Source organism: Lagenorhynchus albirostris, chromosome 14 (genome assembly GCF_949774975.1).
Source record: "Lagenorhynchus albirostris chromosome 14, mLagAlb1.1, whole genome shotgun sequence".
Lineage (NCBI taxonomy): Eukaryota > Metazoa > Chordata > Mammalia > Artiodactyla > Delphinidae > Lagenorhynchus > Lagenorhynchus albirostris.
Genome location: NC_083108.1, coordinates 79,911,757 through 79,931,533, shown reverse-complemented (window position 1 = coordinate 79,931,533; position 19,777 = coordinate 79,911,757). Strand labels below are relative to the sequence as shown.

Here is a 19,777-nt window from a genome sequence, read left to right as displayed (position 1 = left end):
ACGCCCCAAAGTGAATATTAAGTCAGCTCTTCTAAGAGTTATACAGAAGGAATGGAGAAACTAAAGCATGATTAAGTCAGGAGTTTTGCTATTAAGGAAATTTACTAGGGTATTATGGACACCACTTGTCTGAGACTCTTTGACCTTGGATTTTTTTTTTTTTTTTTGGTGATAGCAGTAAAGAAAGAATACAAAGGAAGAAACATTATTTTGAAGTGAAAAACCAGTATAACCAGGGCTTAAGTTGGGTCAGACGACTTTGCAGGGTCTAGTTTGTGCCAGGTTCTGTTCTAAATGGTTTACATTTCTGAATCCATTTGATCTTTATAACAAGTCTGTGATGTAAGTACTATTAGTATACATTTTCTATATGAAGAATATGAAGCACAGAGAAACTAAGTGACTTGCCTGCTGTCACATAATTAATAAGTGGTGGATTATAATCTGAATATAGACTGTCAGGCTCCAGGGCTTAGTCTCATTACCACTGTGCTCTTATTGCTTCTCTCAAAGTCCCATCTAGCATTCTGTTTTGGCACTCAGGGGTGCATGATCTGGAAAATATATGCTTGGCTAGTGAAAGGGTCTGTTTTATATTCATAATGCCATCTCTGAATAAATGGCCATTTATTCAGACACTGTCCCTTGTAAGAAGCTTTCTAATGAGTAGTTATAGTTATGGTTGACTGGGGACCCAATTGTTTAACTTTATTATTGAACTTACTCTACGCCAGCACACTGGGAGTGACATGAGCCTTCTTTTTTTTAAATTAATTTTTTTAATATTCTGTTTCATATTCTTTTCCATTATGGTTTATTACAGGATACTGAACATTCCCTGTGCTATACAGTAGGACCTTGTTGTTTATCCATTCTCTATATAATAGTTTCCATCTTCTAGTCCCAATCTCCCAATCCAGTGACACCCCCCCACCCCGCCGCCCCCAGCAAACACAAGTCATGACATGAGCCTTCTTGACTGAGATGAAGGTATTTGTAAGGTATTGTTTGGTCCTTTTAAAATATATATACCATTTCTCCTTTGTTCTTACACTTACATAATTCATGTTCATTGAAGAAAATTAAAAACACATAAAAAGCACTAATAAAGTCACCTGAAATCCCACTGTCTAGAGACAAGTACTCAATAGTTTGGTTCATCTCTTTCTATATACCTTAGATCTGACAACAGGAGATTGGTCTAGTGAAATACTATGAAGCTATTAAAAGTAGTCTTGGGAGTTCCCTGGTGGCCTAATGGTTAGGGTCCGGTGCTTTCGCTGCTGTGGCCTGGGTCCAAGCTCTGGGTCCAAGCCCGAGATTGGTCTAATGAAATACTATGAAGCTATTAAAAGTAGTCTTGGGAGTTCCCTGGTGGCCTAATGGTTAGGGTCCGGTGCTTTCGCTGCTGTGGCCTGGGTCCAAGCCCTGGTCGGGAAACTGAGATCCTGCAAGCCATGTGGCGTGGCCAAAAAAAAAAAAAAGAAGTCTTGTGTTTGTGTATATATACATTTCTTTCTCTCTGGGTGTGTATGTCAAAGATGTTTATTGAAGTTAGTTTTGTAGTGGAAAACACAAAACACCAACACATAAATAATTAGGAAAATGTACTTATTGACATGGAAAAATAGTCAGGATACATTATTGAATAGATTATAAAATGGTATGCATAGTATCATCATATTTTCATTTTAAAAAATGCACATAAAAGTTTAATAAAATATTAGAGAACAAAATTCAACACCTCTGGGGGGAAAAAAATTCAACACCTCTGTTATTGTCTGTCTTTTGGACGATAGCCATCCTAGTGGGTGTGAAGTGTTGTCTTATTGTGGTTTTGGTTTTCATTTCTCTAGCAACTAATGATGTTGAGTATCTTTTTTTGTGTTCTTATTGCTTATTTGTATATCTTCTTTGGAGAAATGTCTGTTCACATCCCTTATTTTTCACTTGAGTTATTTGTCTTTTTATTTTTCTCCCCTTTTCATATATATGATTTCAAATATTTTCTCCCATTCTAAGTTGATTTTTACTTTTTTTTTTTGGCTGCCCTGTGTGGCTTGTGGGATTGAAGAAGTGGAGGCTGCCAGTCTCTTAAGGCCTGGGCCCATACCAGAAACTAGCACCAGGTCACTCCACCATATCCTATTGGTGAGAGCAGACGAAGAGCCCACTCACCCCAGATTCAAGGGGAGGGGACATAGACATAGACCCCACCTCTCAATGAAGGAATGTCAGAGAATTTGTGGCTATTTTTAACTTATCACTTATGCTTTATTTTCTTTTCAAAATTTAACAAATACCACTGGAAATAATTTTATTCTTTACTTTCCTATAACATTGAGCAGATTTGACCAATTCTGTATACAGTGAGATGTTTGTTGGGCCAGATGAGTTTGACTTCTATCAAATTGGAGTCAACACTGAAATAACATTTTGCTTCAAAGAACTGAAGGTAAACCAAAATTTGTGTCCAATTAGAATTATCAATGGCAATTTTTAATAAAGATTTCACATTTTTCCCCTTTTTTTCCTTTCAGGGAATGCTGACATTTTCAGAAGCTACACATGCTCCTATAGCCATTCATTTTGATTTTCCTGGGAAGTAGGTCCTTGGGAAATTTCTGAGTTTGTTTCTTTTTCTTTTGTCATACATTAATAATAAAACCCTTTGGTTCACTTTGAAATTAATTCACACCTCAGGAATTCCTTAACTTTACTAGCAACACTTATCAAACTAAAATTTTGAAAGATGTCATAACCTAGAGTTCTTTTTATTGGTAACTTGATTTAGAAAGATATATTATTCTGAAGAGTAAAAACATTTATAAACTTGACATACTGAATAAATTGCCAAATTAGAAAATTATACATGGCTTAAACAAGTTAAATCTCTATGAAGCTACGGTACTTTATATGATATTTCAGAACTAAAATTTCAGAGAGATTGGGCTAGGATGAATGTGTTTTATGAAATTGGATGTGATGATTTCTAAGGACACTTTTAGTTCTTAGGACTGTCTCGATTTGTGAAAAGACAAGACTTTTACTGTTTCTTTTTACTCCAAAATTATCATTTTTAAATGTTTTCCCAATGTCCATCAGAAAATGAGTGTGAGTGTGATGAGTGTGATGTTTGCTCTTACTTTGCCTTTTTTAGACCCATGGCTTTAAGTATTGATGATATGTTATTGGAAGCCAACTTTATTTTGGCTACATTAGCTGATGAGCCAAGTAGAGCATCTTCTCCACAATCACTGTGTCTTTCACAAAAACGAAAAAGGTAAGGCCATGTTTTAATGTCTTTATTGGTTGGGATAAAGCTATTGCAGTCTTATTCTGAAATAATTCAATGCAATTCATTTAGGAAACAATTGAGGATGAAAACATTAGAAGATCAGAAATTTTAACTGAATCAGGAAAGCTCCAGGAAGACCTAACTGTAACAGAGAAATATCACCCATCTTTCACTAGATATTTGCTTTTTCTCTTATGATCACAATTTAACAGGACTGCCTGGTTTATCTTTGTCGTTACCTAAAACTCATTTCCATTTTCAGTAGTTGTTTTTTAGGAGTGATATAGTGTTAAGGTTCACAGGAAAGTTTGTATTCACTACCCAGAACTCTCTTTCTTAGAGAGAGAAACAGCCATTGCTTTTCTTTCTTTTCTTCCTTTTGTCTCTCTCTCTCTTTTTTTTTTTTTTTTAATTTCAGCTGCGCTGCGTGGCTTGAGGGATCTCAGTTCCCCGACCAGGGATTGAACCTGGGCCACGGCAGTGAAAGCACCGGATCCTAACTGCTGGACCACCAGGGAGTTCCCCCTTTTGTCTCTTAATAACTTTTTTTTTGGTGGAAGGTGCTTCATTGTAAAAGTAACATAAACTTACTATGGGAAATTTGGAAAATGCAGGAAAGTATAAAGAATAAATTAAAAAACACCGACAATTTTACCATCTAGTGATAGCCACTGTTAATATTTGGCACACTGTGTTTTCTTTCAGACTTTTAATTTTGCATACAGTTGCATTTTAAAACAAGATTGGGTCATATAGCATATGTAGTTTTGTATTCTGTTTTTTCCCACAAAATATTATATTGTGAACATTTTCCAGTATTGTTGATAATAACTTGGAAACATGATTTTTAATGACTCTATACAATTTTATCATACAGATATACTGTAATTTATTTGACTTTTTTTCTAACTTCGCCCTATTACCGTGTCACAAGATTGTCTCATATACATTGGGTTGTTTTACTGAAAAATCTGAATCTGTCAAGAGAATTTCTAAATAATCATGTATGTAAATCTTAACTTTCAACAATTAGTTCAATGTTATTTCAGTATATTCCCTAAACCAGTGTTATTGTCATCCCACGTTGATCCATTAGTTATATAAAAATATATCTTTCAAAGTAAACAGTTCATTCATTTAATCTCTATTAATACCTCAGGTCAGAGCTGATACATTCAAATTCAGAGGCTGGTAAAAATGTAACCAGCAAGGACGCAGAGTATATCTCAAGAAAAGCAGTACCCAAAAGGCTTTATTCTGAGACTCGCACGAAAGTCTCTTCATTGGAAAACCGTGGCAGCCCATTAACGGAAAGAGCGAACAGAGACATTAGTGAAGTACCAGAAAGCAGTGTCAGTGACACGGAGGAAGTGCCAGGATCTTCACATCTCAGGAAGGTAAAAGAAAAACACTGAGACACAACTGCATCTCAGTCAAGAACTCTCGTCATCTGTCTCCCTTTGCAATCTCCCTGCCTCAGCCCACCCCCAATATCCGGGAAATTAATTTTATTATTTTTTGCTAGGGGAGAGGTGAAACCAGTCTGACATGGAGAAAAGGCTGATTTACAGAATGTCAATACAAAATAGTTAAATTGCTCATTGAGTAATTCTAACAAAGTATATTCAAATAGAAATTTGAGTCACTTGTTTTAAAGAATAAATTATGATTTCTTACAGCATACTTATCTTTGAATACAAATAATATGCTAAAGTCATATACTTTGCTTTCTAAAATACATGTCCTTCTAATTTTATTTTTCAGGTTTGGTTGGGAAATCCTTTATTCATGGTAGTACAAATGTAAACTTCATCACAACAAACATCACAAATTCCTTCATAGTGGTGTCCCAGTTAAGAACATTATTATGTTACCAACATTTTACTAGATGGATGATAAACTTCACAAAATGCTACAGTGTTAAACCTTAAGAAATCCACTGAAGATAAACATAATTTATTAGAAGTATCAAATAATGATAGTCCCTGTTTTACATGTTTATATTGATGTTTTATTCAAGCTTGTTTTGCTGTTGTTATTATTATTGGTTTGGAAATATGAGTTTCTTAGAGTTAGAAATAACTCTAAGGAGAAATAATGTTACTAAAAGTCACTACTTACACTGTATGAAGACTTTTAGGGTAGTAAAATTGGATAGTAAACTCCACTTATTATTCAGTTTGATGCCACAGTGTTTATTGAATACCTGTTATATGCCTGGCACTTATGGCAATTTTCTCTTCTCGTGAATTACTAGCTTGGCCATAAAGTGAAAACTGAAATCTGTCTTTTCATTATACAGAAACATTTTCCTCGCCCTGTTTTTTGGCCACACATATTGTGCTTACTTTTTCGCAGGCAGCAACAGGAATACATTTTCCTGCTGCTTCACTTCCCTGAAATTCACTAGGTTTGCCAATTTCCTCACTAGGGAAAGTAACATTTAGAGCTGTAAGCTCCATGAGTACCATTACAGCACTCTTTTCTTCAAATTTCCTATCATGTCACTTAAATTCTAAAAAGAAAGTTCTATTTTTAAAGGGAATTATTTGCCTTAACTCCTGCAAAAATGAAATTACATTATGGGTAAATAATTTAGACCATTATCATCTTCTATATGAACTACGGTGGGCCTTCTGATTGACCTCCATGCCTCCATTCTCCTCCACTCTGGTTTCCTCCACAGTGTACCAGAAGATTCTTTTGAGACCTTATATTTACAATGAGGTATAGGACTCCAGAGCACTGGCTCTAGAGTTTCTGGGTTGGAATCTCTGTCTTGCCACTTATTAGCTGTGTAACTTGGATAAGTTACTTATCTTTGCTTCAGTTTTCTTTCGGTTAGTAAAATGGGAATAATAATAATGCTACCCAATTGAATTGTTGTGACAATTAATTGGGCTAATACATGGAGCTGGCACATGGTCAGTGCTCATTAAATGTTAGTTATTGTTATACATCACTCTCCTGCTTTTATGGTCTCTTGGATCATTCTGCTTCGCCCATAGGATTTCACCTAAACCCCTTGGAATGGCATTCAGGGACTCTCCCTAGGGTATTTAATAAAATCTTCTCATTTCCTCCTGTGAGGTCCAGTTCCAGCCCTTCAGAGTATGTTTTAATGTCTGGTAGAGTTAGTACCCCTTTGTAGATTTAGTCAGTTTTTCCTGGCTATTCCTGAATGTGTATTTTTTACTTGAACTTTAATATCAACTTATCTAGCTCCAGAAAAAGTCTGTTGGTATTTTTTTAATTGGGATTTCCTTAAATTTCTGTTAACTTGGGGATGTTAAGAGACACCTTTATGATGCTGAGTCATTCTATCCAAACACAGGCAATATATTTCCACTTGTTAGGTCTACTTTTGTGTCTCTCAGGAGTGTCTTAAAATGTTTCTCATATACATTTACACATTTAAGTTTATTCCTAAGTAATGTAACCTTTTATATTGCTATTGTAAATAGTTTTCTCTACCATTATGTTTTCTGACTGCCTATTGTTTGCGTATATGAAGGCTACTGGGTTTTTTTGTGTGTTAATTTTATATCCTACTACCCTGCTGAATTATTTTATTGTTTCCATTAGTTTTATCATTGATTCTCTCAGGGTTTCCAGACATGCTATACGTCATTTTTATATAGAGATAGTTTCATTTCTTCTTTAATCTCTCCAACTGACTCTTTTGTTCAGTTGTATTAGCACATAATCTCTAGTACAACATTAACAGTGGAGAGAGTGGGCATGCTTGCTTAGTTCCTGATCTTAGTGGAAACATTCAGCAAATGCTTTTGTGTCCTACTTTTGTTCATACTATTGCTCCTACAGTCTGGGGTGATAGTATTCCTTTTTTCACCGTTCAAACCCCTACCCACCCTTCAAAGCCCAGCTCAAGTGATATGTCTCTTTTTGAAGTCTTCTCATTCTAATCAAATCATTTTGTTTGTTTTATTCATTTTTAATGTCATGTAATAATTTAATAAATATGCTTGTTACTCCACTAGGTAGATTGTGAGCTCATCAAGGGCAGGCCTCAGTCTTACTCATCTCTGTATTCCTAGTGCATAGCCAGTGGTTGGCAAACCTTCAGCCCCGGTTTGGGATAGCCTAAGAAAGTTTTTAAAATCCCTCAAGTAGTATCACAAAATTCCAAAATGAAATCAATTTTAATTCACCTTATTTAAAAAGATAAATAATATGGTAGTATTCTACTTTGGGAAAGGGGATTTTCAAAATTAAACTGTTGTAGAGGAGTACTACTATATTCTAATATTCAAATGACCAATATATTTTTCCATTGTTGATTTTCAATAAGTTATACACAGCTCTCAGGGGCACCAAAATGGGGGAAATATCTATATTATTATATTTTTAATTGAAGTATTATTGACCTACAACACTATGTTAGTTCTAGGTACAGAACATAATGATTTGATATTTCTATACATTACAAAATGATCACAATAAGTCAATAGCAAATTTAGGGCAGTTTTCAAAGACCAAAGTCACCATACAAAGTTATTATAATATTGTTGACTGTATTCCCCATGCTGTACATTTCATCCCCATCACTCATTTTGTAACTGGAAGCTTGTACCTCTTAATCTCCCTCACCTATTTCACTCATCCCCCCACACCCCTCCCCTCTGGCAACCACCTGTTTGTTTTTTGTATCTATGAGTCTGTTTGTTTTGTTACGTTTGTTCATTTGTTTTGCTTTTTAGATTCCGTATATAAGTGAAATCACACTGTATTTGTCTTTCTCTGACTTATTTCACTGAACATAATACCTTCTAGGTCCATTGACGTTGTTGCAAATGGCAAGATTTTATTCTTTTTTGTGGCTGAGTGATATTCCACTGTGTACACACACCACATCTTCTTTATCCATTCCTCTATCGGTGGACACTTAGGTTGCTTCTGTATCTTGGCTATTATAAATAAGGCTGCAATGAACATAGGGGTGCAGATATCTTTTTGAATTAGCATTTTTGTTTTTTTTTCTGAAAAATAGCCAGGAGAGGAATTGCTGGATTGTATGGTAGTTCTATTTTTAAGAGAATATGAATATTATTTTAAAATTTTTATAATAATTTATCTTCTTACCCAATTCGTATAGGATTTGGACTAATTCCAAGTTGTATGGCCATTCATAAACTTTCTCCATTAGAAGACTGTTATATACCAGGGAAAGGCTTGATCATCCAGCCATGAAAGATTTAAAGGCCAAAGAGTAGGTAGGGAAAAGAGGGGTAGCAAATGACATTTACCTTAAGTCAGTGGCAAATTCAGGGCAGCTCTCAAAGTCCAAAGCAAACTAATAGGTTTTTAGTTTAATATAGCACAGTAAGCATTATCAAGAGCTATTTGCACATGATATTATACATTGAAGAGACACAGATGCTATCATTAGGTCAATTCCAGCCTTTGGATCTTGACCTTGGTTAACACTAGACTCTTCAGAAGCAACTGAGACTATGGCTCCAATTAAAATCAAAGCCAGTGTATTAGTTTCCTATTGCTGCTATAAAAAATTACCACAAATTCAGTGGCTTAAGACAACACAAATTATCTTACAGTTCAGAAGTCCAAAATGGGTCTCACTGAGCTAAAATCAAGGTGTTGGCAAGGCTGCGTTCCTTTGTGGAGACTCTAGGGGAGAACCTGCTTTCTTGCCTTTCCTATCTTCTTGAGATCACCTGCATTCTTTGACTGTGGTTTCCTTCCAGCTTTAAAACCAGCAACGGCCAGTCAAGTCCTTTTCACATTGCTTCACTCTAATGCTGACTCTTCTCTGCTTTTCACATTTTTTTTTTTCGGTATGTGGGCCTCTCACTGTTGTGGCCTCTCCCATTGCGCAGCACAGGCTCCGGACGCGCAGGCTCAACGGCCATGGCTCACAGGCCCAGCCGCTCTGTGGCATGTGGGATCTTCCCGGACCGGGGCACGAACCCGTGTCCCCTGCATCGGCAGGCAGACTCTCAACCACTGGGCCAACCAGGGAAGCCCTGCTTTTCACATTTAAGCATCCTTGTGAGTCCACTGGGCCCACCTGGATAGTCCAGGTCACTGATTAGCAACTTTATTCCATTTGCTACCTTAATTCCCTTTTGCCATGTGATATAACATATTCACAGGCTCCTGGGATTAAGACGTGGACATCTTTGGGGGTGCGGGCAGGCCATCATTCTGCCTACCACAGGCTATATCACAGCTAATTTGGGGTGTTTCATCTGGAGCAAGGGTTCAACAGCTGCTGTCAGAACTGCCCCATGCAGAGGGCATCTTCACCTTCTGATGTGTGAGGATGAGCCAAGAACAGGGATCATTCACTTATTCATTCTTGTTACCTACCATGCAACTCCCACAGGTATTTGTTGAAGGCCTTGTGTTGTAGATGTGGGGTATACAATGGTATGCAAAATAAACAAGAAACATTCCTAAACTTGATTATAGACTAGGAGGGAGACAGACATTAAACAAATAGTCACATGACTAAATATTTGATAATTTTTAAAAACCTGTGGTAAGTTCAATCAAGGAAAAGTTTAAGGTGCTTTGAGAGGATTTAAGGTATGAACTGACCTAATCTAGGAGGTCAGAACGTCTTCTTTGAAATTGGTGTTTGAGCTGAACTGGAAAGGATAAGGTAGTAGGGGGGAGTTAAGTGGATGTGTGGCATGTGCAAAAGCCCCTGTGATGGAGGGAGTGTGCTGGTTTTAAGGAACTGGAGGATGACCAGTGTGGTTAGCAGGCAGATAGCCAGGGTGAAACAATGGCACAGGGTGAATGAAACTAGAGTAATTGCTGAGTGCCGATTCATGCCAGATGTAAACAGCCATGTAAACGGCCATATAAAGTACTGTGGCATTTAAAGTATTTGAAGGATTTTAACAGGGAGGGCTGCCAGAGTTGAATTTTGGAAAGATAACTTTAGTTGCAGCTACTATGTGCAGAATGGGATGCAGTGAGGCAAGAATGGAAGTTCAGTTGTGGCATCTGAGAGATGGTGATTCAGTAGCAATGCAGAGAAGTGGCCAAAGTAGACAGCTAATTGAGGAGGTAGAAGCAGCAGGACTCTGTGATGGATTGGTTATGGGGCTTAAGGGAAAAGGAGGTATCAAGGTCTGGAGCAACAGGTTCAATGCTCACTAAGATCATGCATTCTATTTTGGACATGTTAAGTGGCAGAAATCAAATAGGTAGTAGGATATACAAAGTTCAGATTCTGTGAGACTCCCCGGCATATACATATGTAGTAATTTCTGCCAGCAGTGTGAAAGAAAGTTCCTAGGGAGAGGGTGCAGGGGAGAGTACTGCCATCATTTAAAGCAGTGGTTCTTAACCAGGGCCAGGGGACGTTGGGCAATGTCTGGAGACAATTCTGGATGTCACAATTCAGGAAGGAGGGTGCTGTCATCTAGTGGGCAGAGGCAAGGGATGCTGCTCAACACCCTCCCATGAGCAGGACAGCCCTCACAACAAAGAAGCACCAGGCCTCAAATGTCAGTAGTGTTACGGCTGAGAAACCCTGATTCAAAGGCTGGGTAGAAGAGGGCAAGCCAGCTGAAAAGTCTAAGAGCAACCAGGAGAATGCAGCATGAGGAAGGTTTGAGAAGAAAGTGTCAGAGTGACTATCAAGTGGGATGGAGACTGAAAATGGTCATTGGCTTAAGGATCTGGCAATTTTTGGTGACCATCTTGAGAAGTGCTTCTGTGTGAGGGTCAGGAGCTTTTTTAGATAAGACGGAAGAATAGGAGAATGAGAAAATGGAGAAAGCAAGTGTAGACAACTCTACAGCAGAGGTAAGGATGGAGGGAGGAAGGGAATGAGGCTATTTATATATTTTAATGAGAGACATTTGATTATTTTAAAATGCTGACATTCTTATCCAGTAGAGGAGAGGCATGGGAGGGGCTGGGAGTCAGAGACAGGGAGAGAAGGACTGGCTCTAGTCAGGAGTAGCTGCTTCTGTCGCAGCAGGAGGGAAAGGGGAGAAGATGGATGGAGTCGAGCAGGATGGCCTACAGTGTCTCCCTTTATCTCTGTCTCCCACAGCCTTAGTGTTAGTTTCTTTCTTTCTTTTTAAAATTAATTAATTAACTAATTTGGCTGTGCCGGGTCTTAGTTGCGGGATGCGAGATCTTTAGTTGCATTTGCTGCATGTGGGACCCAGTTCCCCGACCAGGGATTGAACCTGGGCCTCCTACACTGGGAGCGTGGAGTCCTAGCCACTGGACCACCAGGGAAGTCCCTGGTGTTAGTTTCAATGGCTCGGGCAGGGTAGTCAGAAGCAGACCACTGATTCCACACTGTGTGCATCTGGAGTCCAGGGAAGGGTTTTATTTTAGGATGTTTTGGGCCACTCAAGAAGGTTTTGGGTATTTCATGAACCATCACTATTAAAGTTAGGGAGACCACCTTGGCTGAGCTTCTGAAAAGGGGTATTTGATGAGCGCTAACTTGCTTTGAATAAACAGTACAGTTACTTTTTTCCCCTCCAGTTTTCTCGCATGTTCTTTGGAGCAGTTTCTTCTGACCAACAAGAACACTTCAACCACCCTTTCCACAGTCTGGCAACAGCAAGTGACAGTGAAGAGGACGTGAATAATGGCAGTTTTTCCACATTCTAACAATGATGGCTGAGCTGGCCCCCTACCCATTTACTGGCTCACTTGCACCTCAAACACATTTTCACACTTAAGCCTATGAAGATATTGTCTTGGACTTCCTTGAAATGGATAATGGGCTGCTAGTTTTCTAAACATCTTCTTATACAACAACCATATCTAGAAATAGCTGCTTGTCAAGTAAATGTAATTTGCTTTAAATCCATTATGCTTCTTGGGAGGGAGAAGAGTTTTCTGTGCAGGGAAAAAGCTCATTAGAATTCTTCAATTCAGGGACTTCCCTGGTGGTGCAGTGGTTGAGAGTCCGCCTGTCAATGCAGGGGACATGGGTTCAAGCCCTGGTCTGGGAAGATCCCACATGCTGTGGAGCAACTAAGCCCGTGTGCCGCAACTACTGAGCCTGCACTCTAGAGCCCATGAGTCACAACTACTGAAGCCTGCGTGCCATGCTCCGCAACAAGAGAAGCCACCGCAATGAGAAGCCCGTGCACCACAACGAAGAGTAGCCCCTGCTCACCGCAACTAGAGAAAGCATGCGTGGAGCAATGAAAACCCAACACAGCCAAATAAATAAAATTTAAAAAAATAAAAAAGAATTCTTCAATTCAGCGCACATTCACACTAGAGTTTTTAGCATTTTCTTTACCAGTTTTATAAAGGTATTTAAACTTTCTTTAGCAGCCATTTTGAGTGCATCAATATGGCTTGTAGAGTTCAGGTATCTTCTGTGTTTGATTGCAAACATTTGAGTTTTGGTGCTTTCAGACATAGTAAAAAGTTATGCATGTAATACCATAACATTTTTGGTCTATTGCTTGCTATATTTTGTTAAGATTTTAAGTAAAAATATATGACTTTAAAATTTTGCAGTGTGATGCAGAAAAGAAGTGATGCCAAAAAATTATTTCTGTATTATCTGATATAGAACAGCAGCCTCCACTGCCAAGAAAGCCTGGGTTTGGAGGGGAATGAGATGGAAGATGAATGTCTCTGTTCTTTGCCTCTTTAAGAATTAGCTTCTTACCTGCACAGAATAAAAAATCTGGCACAGAAATATTGTTATATAACATCTTATGATGTGTGCCTCTCCCTCTCCCAAGCCTGTTTAGAGTCAATTATAACCTGACAAACTAGACTTTTGTAACACCTTAATTGTTAAGCCTGTGAAACCATCACATCACAAGGAAATGTTAATTGGCAAGCAATTGTGCTTTAGATTTTGTGAGGAATTAATAAGACAAAGGTGGCTGAGTGGATTAGTAAACTTTAAAACTGTGAACAGAGTTCAAACTAAAACCAGAATGAGTTTGGCTCTTGTAGCTTGGTAATGAGCCATAGCTACCCACAATAACCTAATAAAAACTCAAGTTCATCCCAAAATGTTCCTCAGTGAATGAAACTGGGCTTTCATCAAGCTTTTTTTGGAAACTGGCAATGCCCACATAATTTCACATTGTAGGCTAAAGATTTATGTATCTTTTGCTTACACTGATGACTAACACTGAATTTCACATATTCCTAATAAATGCAGATGACTACACGGAGAACATTTATACCCGAGAGTAACTGTAGGTCTCCTTGCTGAGGATGAAGTTTCTGGTTCGCTCATTGAAATGGGCCAGGGCAGTTTCGGCTGTGAAGGCATCATCATCATCAGTAATCACCTAGATGCAGCACTGGTCTGTAAAAGACAGTTACACTGTCAAATTGTATATAGTTTGGATTTTAGAATTTGGATACAGAATGCTAAATTTAAATGACACCAGATTTTTGTTTGACTTCACATACCATTTAGAAGATGCAAAAGGCTTCTCGGCTGGGAAACCATCTATATGTTACATTCAATTATTAATCCAGTTTGACGAATTTTTGAGGAAGCTAAACTGATGTAGTAAATGAGCTGGTGAAAAAGAGCCTTAGTGAATAAACTAGTAAAAGGCAGAAATGATAGCTACAAAGTATGGAGTCACTGCTAGACTAAGAGGCTTGGAAATGAGGACCTGATAGGGACCAACAAAATCAATGTCAAGGGCCAGTGTCTTATTTTGTTACTACTCAAATTAAAAGGAGTACACAGATTAGTATAAATACTATATTTATTAAATATCTTTACAGTTTATTTAAATGTATTTACAGAACTATTCCTGCATAAGTTATACTTCAGACATCCAATTCAGGTCACTGCCTCTTGGGTAAGACAAATAATGATAGTCTCAACAGAAAAAAGCAGCTCATTAGTATACACAAATTCAGACTTGCTTCATTATTTAGCCATCTTTGCCACAAACTACCTGCTTACAGTTAAAATTTTGACATGGACACTGTCGATTTTTAGTTGAACTTCAATTTTGCAAAGAATTTAATTTTTTTAAACAATAGAATCCAAATGTTTTCTGTTTCACATTTTGTTTTATAAGCAGATTTTGGTTTTTTGATGTTGTAAAATTTGTTAAATGCAAAAATGTGATAGTTTCCAGGAAAATTGGATGCTGTAGCTTCTACCAAAGATAGCTGGTATAAGGTGACAAGGAACCATGAACTTAATCGGAAGTACAAACATTTACAGTTCTAGCCTATCTTGTTTACAATCTCCAAAACGCTCAAAACTGACTCAGTGAATTCCCACAATTACTGCCTTGTTACATGATGTGGTATGTTGGTGGTACTGAAGGCGGTACTGAAGGCTACTATTCTATCCAGAACGAATGCAACCGATGTGATAAGACACTCGCCCATCATGCAAAGCTCGAAATCTAGTTTCTAATCTAGTTACAGCCCAATTCCCAGACATGCACACCTGGAATGGATTCTTTTGTGATTTAGTACCCATCAACCATGTCAAGCCAGTACAGTAATTCAGGACAAGTAACTTGTTTTCCCCACCTCATTTCTTCTTTCAGTTTTTAGGAGCCTATGGACTCTACTGTGTATCCATTCGGTGAATTCTTTTTTGTGCGCAGGCAGCTTAAGTTCACAGGAAGAAATAAGGTTCTGATATGTTTAGAGTGCACACTTTAAAACAGAACAAAATAAAAATTTCAAGCATGTGATAAAAATATTGATTTTTATAATACAGTATTGCTTTATAAATATAGATGGAAAAGCTATAAACTTTACTGGTCTTTGGTGCATCCAGAGAGGGATAAATAATTTGCCATTTGTAAATTAGAAATCCAAATTCTCTTTTGTTATAAAAGTCCACTACGTGAGGCAAATGTATCAATATGTGTGTTTATACTGCTTGATTTAAAATACAATTAACACATCAAGTTCAGAATTAGACCCACCAAGTGGTATATCTCAGGCACACCCCACAAAGACTTGGGTCCTGTGACATGGAAAATTCCAGTATGGGTACTACACAGCCTCTGACCACTGACAGTGGAAGGAAAGTTACTTGTTAAGCAGCACTCCAACAGACCCCCACAGTCATAAAATTAAGTGCATAACACAAAAAGGGCAGGGGAAAAAAAGAGAAAATATTTTGTGTCCCAAATCTACAGGCCAGGTCCAAAGTCAGTTCCCCTGTGAAACTCAATTCTTGTCCCACTATTTTCAACATCCCTGGAACAAACACATTGTCAATTTCTAACGCTCATTTCTCAAAAAAGACTAAGTTGATTAAATGAGTTGTGTAAAACACCACCATCAATCTACCTTTATGAAGACTGTGTTTGATGGGTTTAGATGAGTGCAGAGAAAGCCAGTGACGTGACCAGCACTGCTCTTACCTGGAATTAAATGTATGCATTGGAAAATTAATACAAAATATATCCAGATCATAAGGCTCCATACCTCTGACCAGAAATAATTAAAAACCCAACAAAAGAACTGAAGTTGTCAGCCCAAGTGTAAATGTATTCCTTCCAACAAAACCCTTCTGGATGCAACTTTCTTTACTTTTTAAATACACAGAGACTGCAAATAGTTTGTGCAAAATAAATACCCCGCCACTTGCCACTCACGCTTCTGTGTTTTATCACAGCACGATGGATTCTCATTATTTAAACAGAGTCTCTCTCCACCCCCCACCCCACCCCCCATCTCCTCTACCAAAGAATTCTGTTTTGTCAAGTTAGGGTAGTTAAGGCATTCTGACATGTAATTAAAGGTGATTCAAAATAGATATCTAACATTATGCCAATTTAGGAATAGTAGATAAATTACTGAACGGCTTACAAATGAATAACTCATTCTTATTATAAATGAAATGCCTGTTACAAGCATGATGCATTGAAATATAGTAATGACATGTACATGGTACATGTTAAACATTTTTAAATAAAACAAAAGCTTGACAGTTACTCAAATATACAGTACAAATTCACAAAACAAAATCTTTTAAAACAAGTTGAGGTAACCTCAAACATAAGTTTTAATGCAATAAACCAGGGAGTAAGTATCTCCTTTAGAGAAAGAGACTTTCTATATTCTCAAGTAGATTCTCATTAGGTTTAATTGCATTCTCATCTATACACCAATGTTACCTGACATATATAAAACATGGCTTTAATTTAAGGATTTCTAAGTATATATATTTTTCTACCACGAAGTTAATGAAGGAAAAAAACTGACCCAAAAATATATATCTTTACAGCAGTCGACTTGTACACAAACCTTAAAAATAAGTTTGAATTTGCAGATAATGGAAAAACTGAATGTGGGGTAATTTTATAAGGAAACTATACACTGCAAGATGGCTATTCGGAAACTGTAAACATTAAGCTTGATTCAGAAACCCCTAAATTTCTGTGTAGGGCAAATGCAAATGTCATATCATCACTAGGAGTTTTCCTCGTGGACTCTTGTGCCACTGCCCACAGTGTTCTTTCCACATGGACTCCCTGAATTTGGTACATGCTCTATAGAAAGCAAGGCTACTAACAACAGGTCTGAGAGTGAGAAAAGGGGTATAGCGTGACCATCAAAGGCCAACAAAATTCAAAGTTAGAGCTGTTCCATTCTCAACCCATCAGGCCTATGGGCCTAAAGCTCCCACACAGGGGCATCATATCAGACAGCTGGGAGGAATTTCAGCTGTAACATTAAATTTGTAGGCTTTGAGGAATTTATAACCTTGAATAATATTTCCATTAAAAATTTTTGGTAAGGAGTCTCCCCAAACCCCCCTGCAGATCAGGCCACCAGCCTGTGATATGCAGTAACCAATAAACTGCTGAAACTTTCATCACAGGAGCACAATTAATCATCTTTTAAAAACCATGAAACATTTGCATACATAGAACTAAACTGAATTTTTCTTCCAACTTGTAACCAAAAAAAAGCTCCCCGGATCAAGATTTTGTAATCCAGAACAACGTTTTAGAGCAAGATTATAAGCCCCTGAAAAATAGGAGTTTATAATGAAAACATAAAGCCACACCCAATCATAACACAGACTGTATAGTACACGTGTAACATATCTTTTGATAATATATAACGTATGTTTCTAGTAGATGTACCATAACATACAATTTGTGTTAGACTTTTAAAATCCCTTTAACACATTCTAATTTTGAATTCACTTTACCAATATTACTCATTTTCAATACTTCAACTGTTTTTGAAAAGTAATAGACATTTTGGCTTTGAAAACCTCCATCCCATCATGGAAAGGACAATGTGAAGTGAAGGCCAATCTTCAAATCTTGATTCTCTTCAAATGTTGCTGGCAGATATGAGCTAGTGAATGACAGTAGTGGTTCTCAACAAAGATCTCAATGGGGTCTCAAAAAGACACACAAAAGGCTTACATCACTGGCCACTGAGATCAGTAGCAAAGAAACATGGTCCTGCCAGCAGGATCAGCACACACGGTAGGGGAGAATTTGGGATGATGAAAGGAGAGGCAGGAGTTGACACCTAGGTGAGTCAGTCTGTATACTCAGCCACTATTGAGAGAAGGACAGTGATGTCATCTGGCTTTCCACCTAAAATGAAAATGAAAACGTATTTATATATTTTAAAAGGAAAAGTCAATAAAAAATGTAAGCCTAAATAAATAAGTACTAGGAAACAAATACTGGTATTTCAGGCAGGTTTGGTTTGTCAATATACTCTGGCAGAAAAAAGGAAAAAAACCATTTGATAAATAGTTAAAACGCACCAAGAAATTACATGTAATTTAATTGAAGCTTTTAAAAAAAAACCTTCCCTGCTCCTTTACAACAGCTCTGTTAAAATGGCCACCACCACATCCTCTGTTTATAGCAATCATAATAAAGACAAAATGTAGCTAAGATTAATTCTGCCTGACAAGAAAGTTACATGTTATACCCACAATCCTAATTTGGACAAACATATCCAATGTTTTGAAACTAGTAATAGTCTTGTATTCTAATCTGGCAATCAGCTATGGCATGTGCTTTTTTCTATTTGAATATTTCCTGGACAACTAAGAAATGCTTTACATATCATAAGATTCTACCAGCAAGAAACTGACCAACTCTGCTAGTTCTGATATGCTAGTACCAACATGTCATCTGAGCTCCAAGACTGAGCTACTTGGCCTGCTCCCAAAGTTACATATCGCTCAGTAGATAGAAGACTCTTTAGGCAAGGACAGTCTAACATTACTTCCATCTTCAAAACCTGCCATGGCAATTTGGCAGGCAAATACTGTCAATGAGTCCCACAAAGCCAGAGGAAGGGAGAAGTGAAATGTCAGACTCATGAAGGGCAGAATGTTTAAACTGTTAGGAATGTCCAGGCAGAGCTCGGAGGCTTTTGGGGCTCAGGTCCAAGCAGTGCAGTGGCAGCAATAAAGGGCTTCAGGTTCCACCTGCCTCTGCAGCCAATTAAATTCAGTTCTGAAGGGCACCTCTGTGGGGAACACATGATGACATGCACTTGCTCTGTCCTTCAGTGTTACAGCCTGCTCACCTTGCTCCCACGGGCTCACAGCTGAGAGAGGGCACCTCAGCAGTCTCACTCCAGTGCTGTAGTTTGCCTCACCCACAGCCCAGAATGCTCCCATCCTCTATGTCCCCAGTTAGTCCCTATGACCTTCCTAAGGAATGCTTACCTCTCACATTCAATCCATTGTCACATGCAAACTGTGCAAAAGGTGACATATAATTTGGGTCATAGGCCAGCTCATGAGCTTGCTCAGCAATGCTTCTTGCCGTCTGTTGTATACTCTCATAATTTGAATTCTAATATGAAAACATGAGGGAGTTATTTTTACCATAATGCCTCACATGATTTCTGCACACAGTAAACATCACTTGCAAGCATCGCTTTTTAAGACAGTAACATTTATCTAATCATAGTTTCCACCACTTAAGTTTTATTCCAGTTAGAGAAGACAATGAAACATTATACCTCAACTAAAATGAATGAGATCACCAGTGCTGCCTGCATAAAGACGTCAATTAGAAAGTCCTTTTGGACTTGGGTCCTGAAGGTTGAATTTTCTTTCTTTTTTTTTTGGCCGCGCCATGAGGCATGTGGGATCTTGGTTCCCTGACCAGGGATCAAACCCACACCCCGTGCGGTGGAAGCGTGGAGTCTTAACCACTGGACCACCAGGGAAGTCCCTTGAATTTTCATATTTGTTTTTTTTTTCCCCACTTGAAATTCTTAAGGCATTCTTGCTAAAATGGGATGGGGTTGAATGGGCGGATTTTGATAGCACTTCGGGATGACCTCAAAAGCTTCCTTGCTTGGGAATGCCCCCCTGGCCAAGCACAGTGTGCTCTCCAAGTAAGGGCTGCCAGTTGCCCTACTGAAAATCCCTCTCTATTCTGTATTCCTTCACCTTGCTTTATTTTTCTTCTTCTTATTTACCACCACCATTATAGCTATTCTTTCTTTCTCTGTATTATCTGTCTTCCTCCACTAGAATGTAAG

At 38.0% G+C, this 19,777-nt stretch overlaps 2 protein-coding genes across 4 annotated transcripts in view; one reads left to right on the top strand and one right to left on the bottom strand.

Moving 5' to 3' along the window:
* RAD9B (RAD9 checkpoint clamp component B) overlaps window positions 1–12,817 on the top strand; it is a 31,805-nt gene extending 18,988 nt beyond the window's left edge. For 2 of the 3 annotated variants that reach the window (XM_060120927.1, XM_060120926.1), the window contains 5 exons: window positions 2,349–2,455; window positions 2,541–2,605; window positions 3,161–3,283; window positions 4,458–4,695; window positions 12,797–12,817. In XM_060120927.1, the coding sequence (XP_059976910.1) occupies window positions 2,349–2,455; window positions 2,541–2,605; window positions 3,161–3,283; window positions 4,458–4,695; window positions 12,797–12,817 (554 nt within the window). Of the gene's footprint in view, window positions 1–2,348; window positions 2,456–2,540; window positions 2,606–3,160; window positions 3,284–4,457; window positions 4,696–11,800; window positions 11,986–12,796 lie in introns of those variants that run through there. The other variant, XM_060120928.1, reaches the window with a different exon arrangement.
* A 1,187-nt stretch (window positions 12,818–14,004) lies between these two features.
* The window catches only part of PPTC7 (protein phosphatase targeting COQ7), a 38,815-nt gene continuing 33,042 nt past the window's right edge, over window positions 14,005–19,777 (bottom strand). The window contains exons 5-6 of the mRNA XM_060170791.1: window positions 18,951–19,080; window positions 14,005–17,856 (exon numbers count right to left, since the gene is read on the bottom strand). Of these exons, the coding sequence (XP_060026774.1) occupies window positions 17,798–17,856; window positions 18,951–19,080 (189 nt within the window). The 3' untranslated portion in view covers window positions 14,005–17,797. The remainder of the gene's footprint in view (window positions 17,857–18,950; window positions 19,081–19,777) is intronic.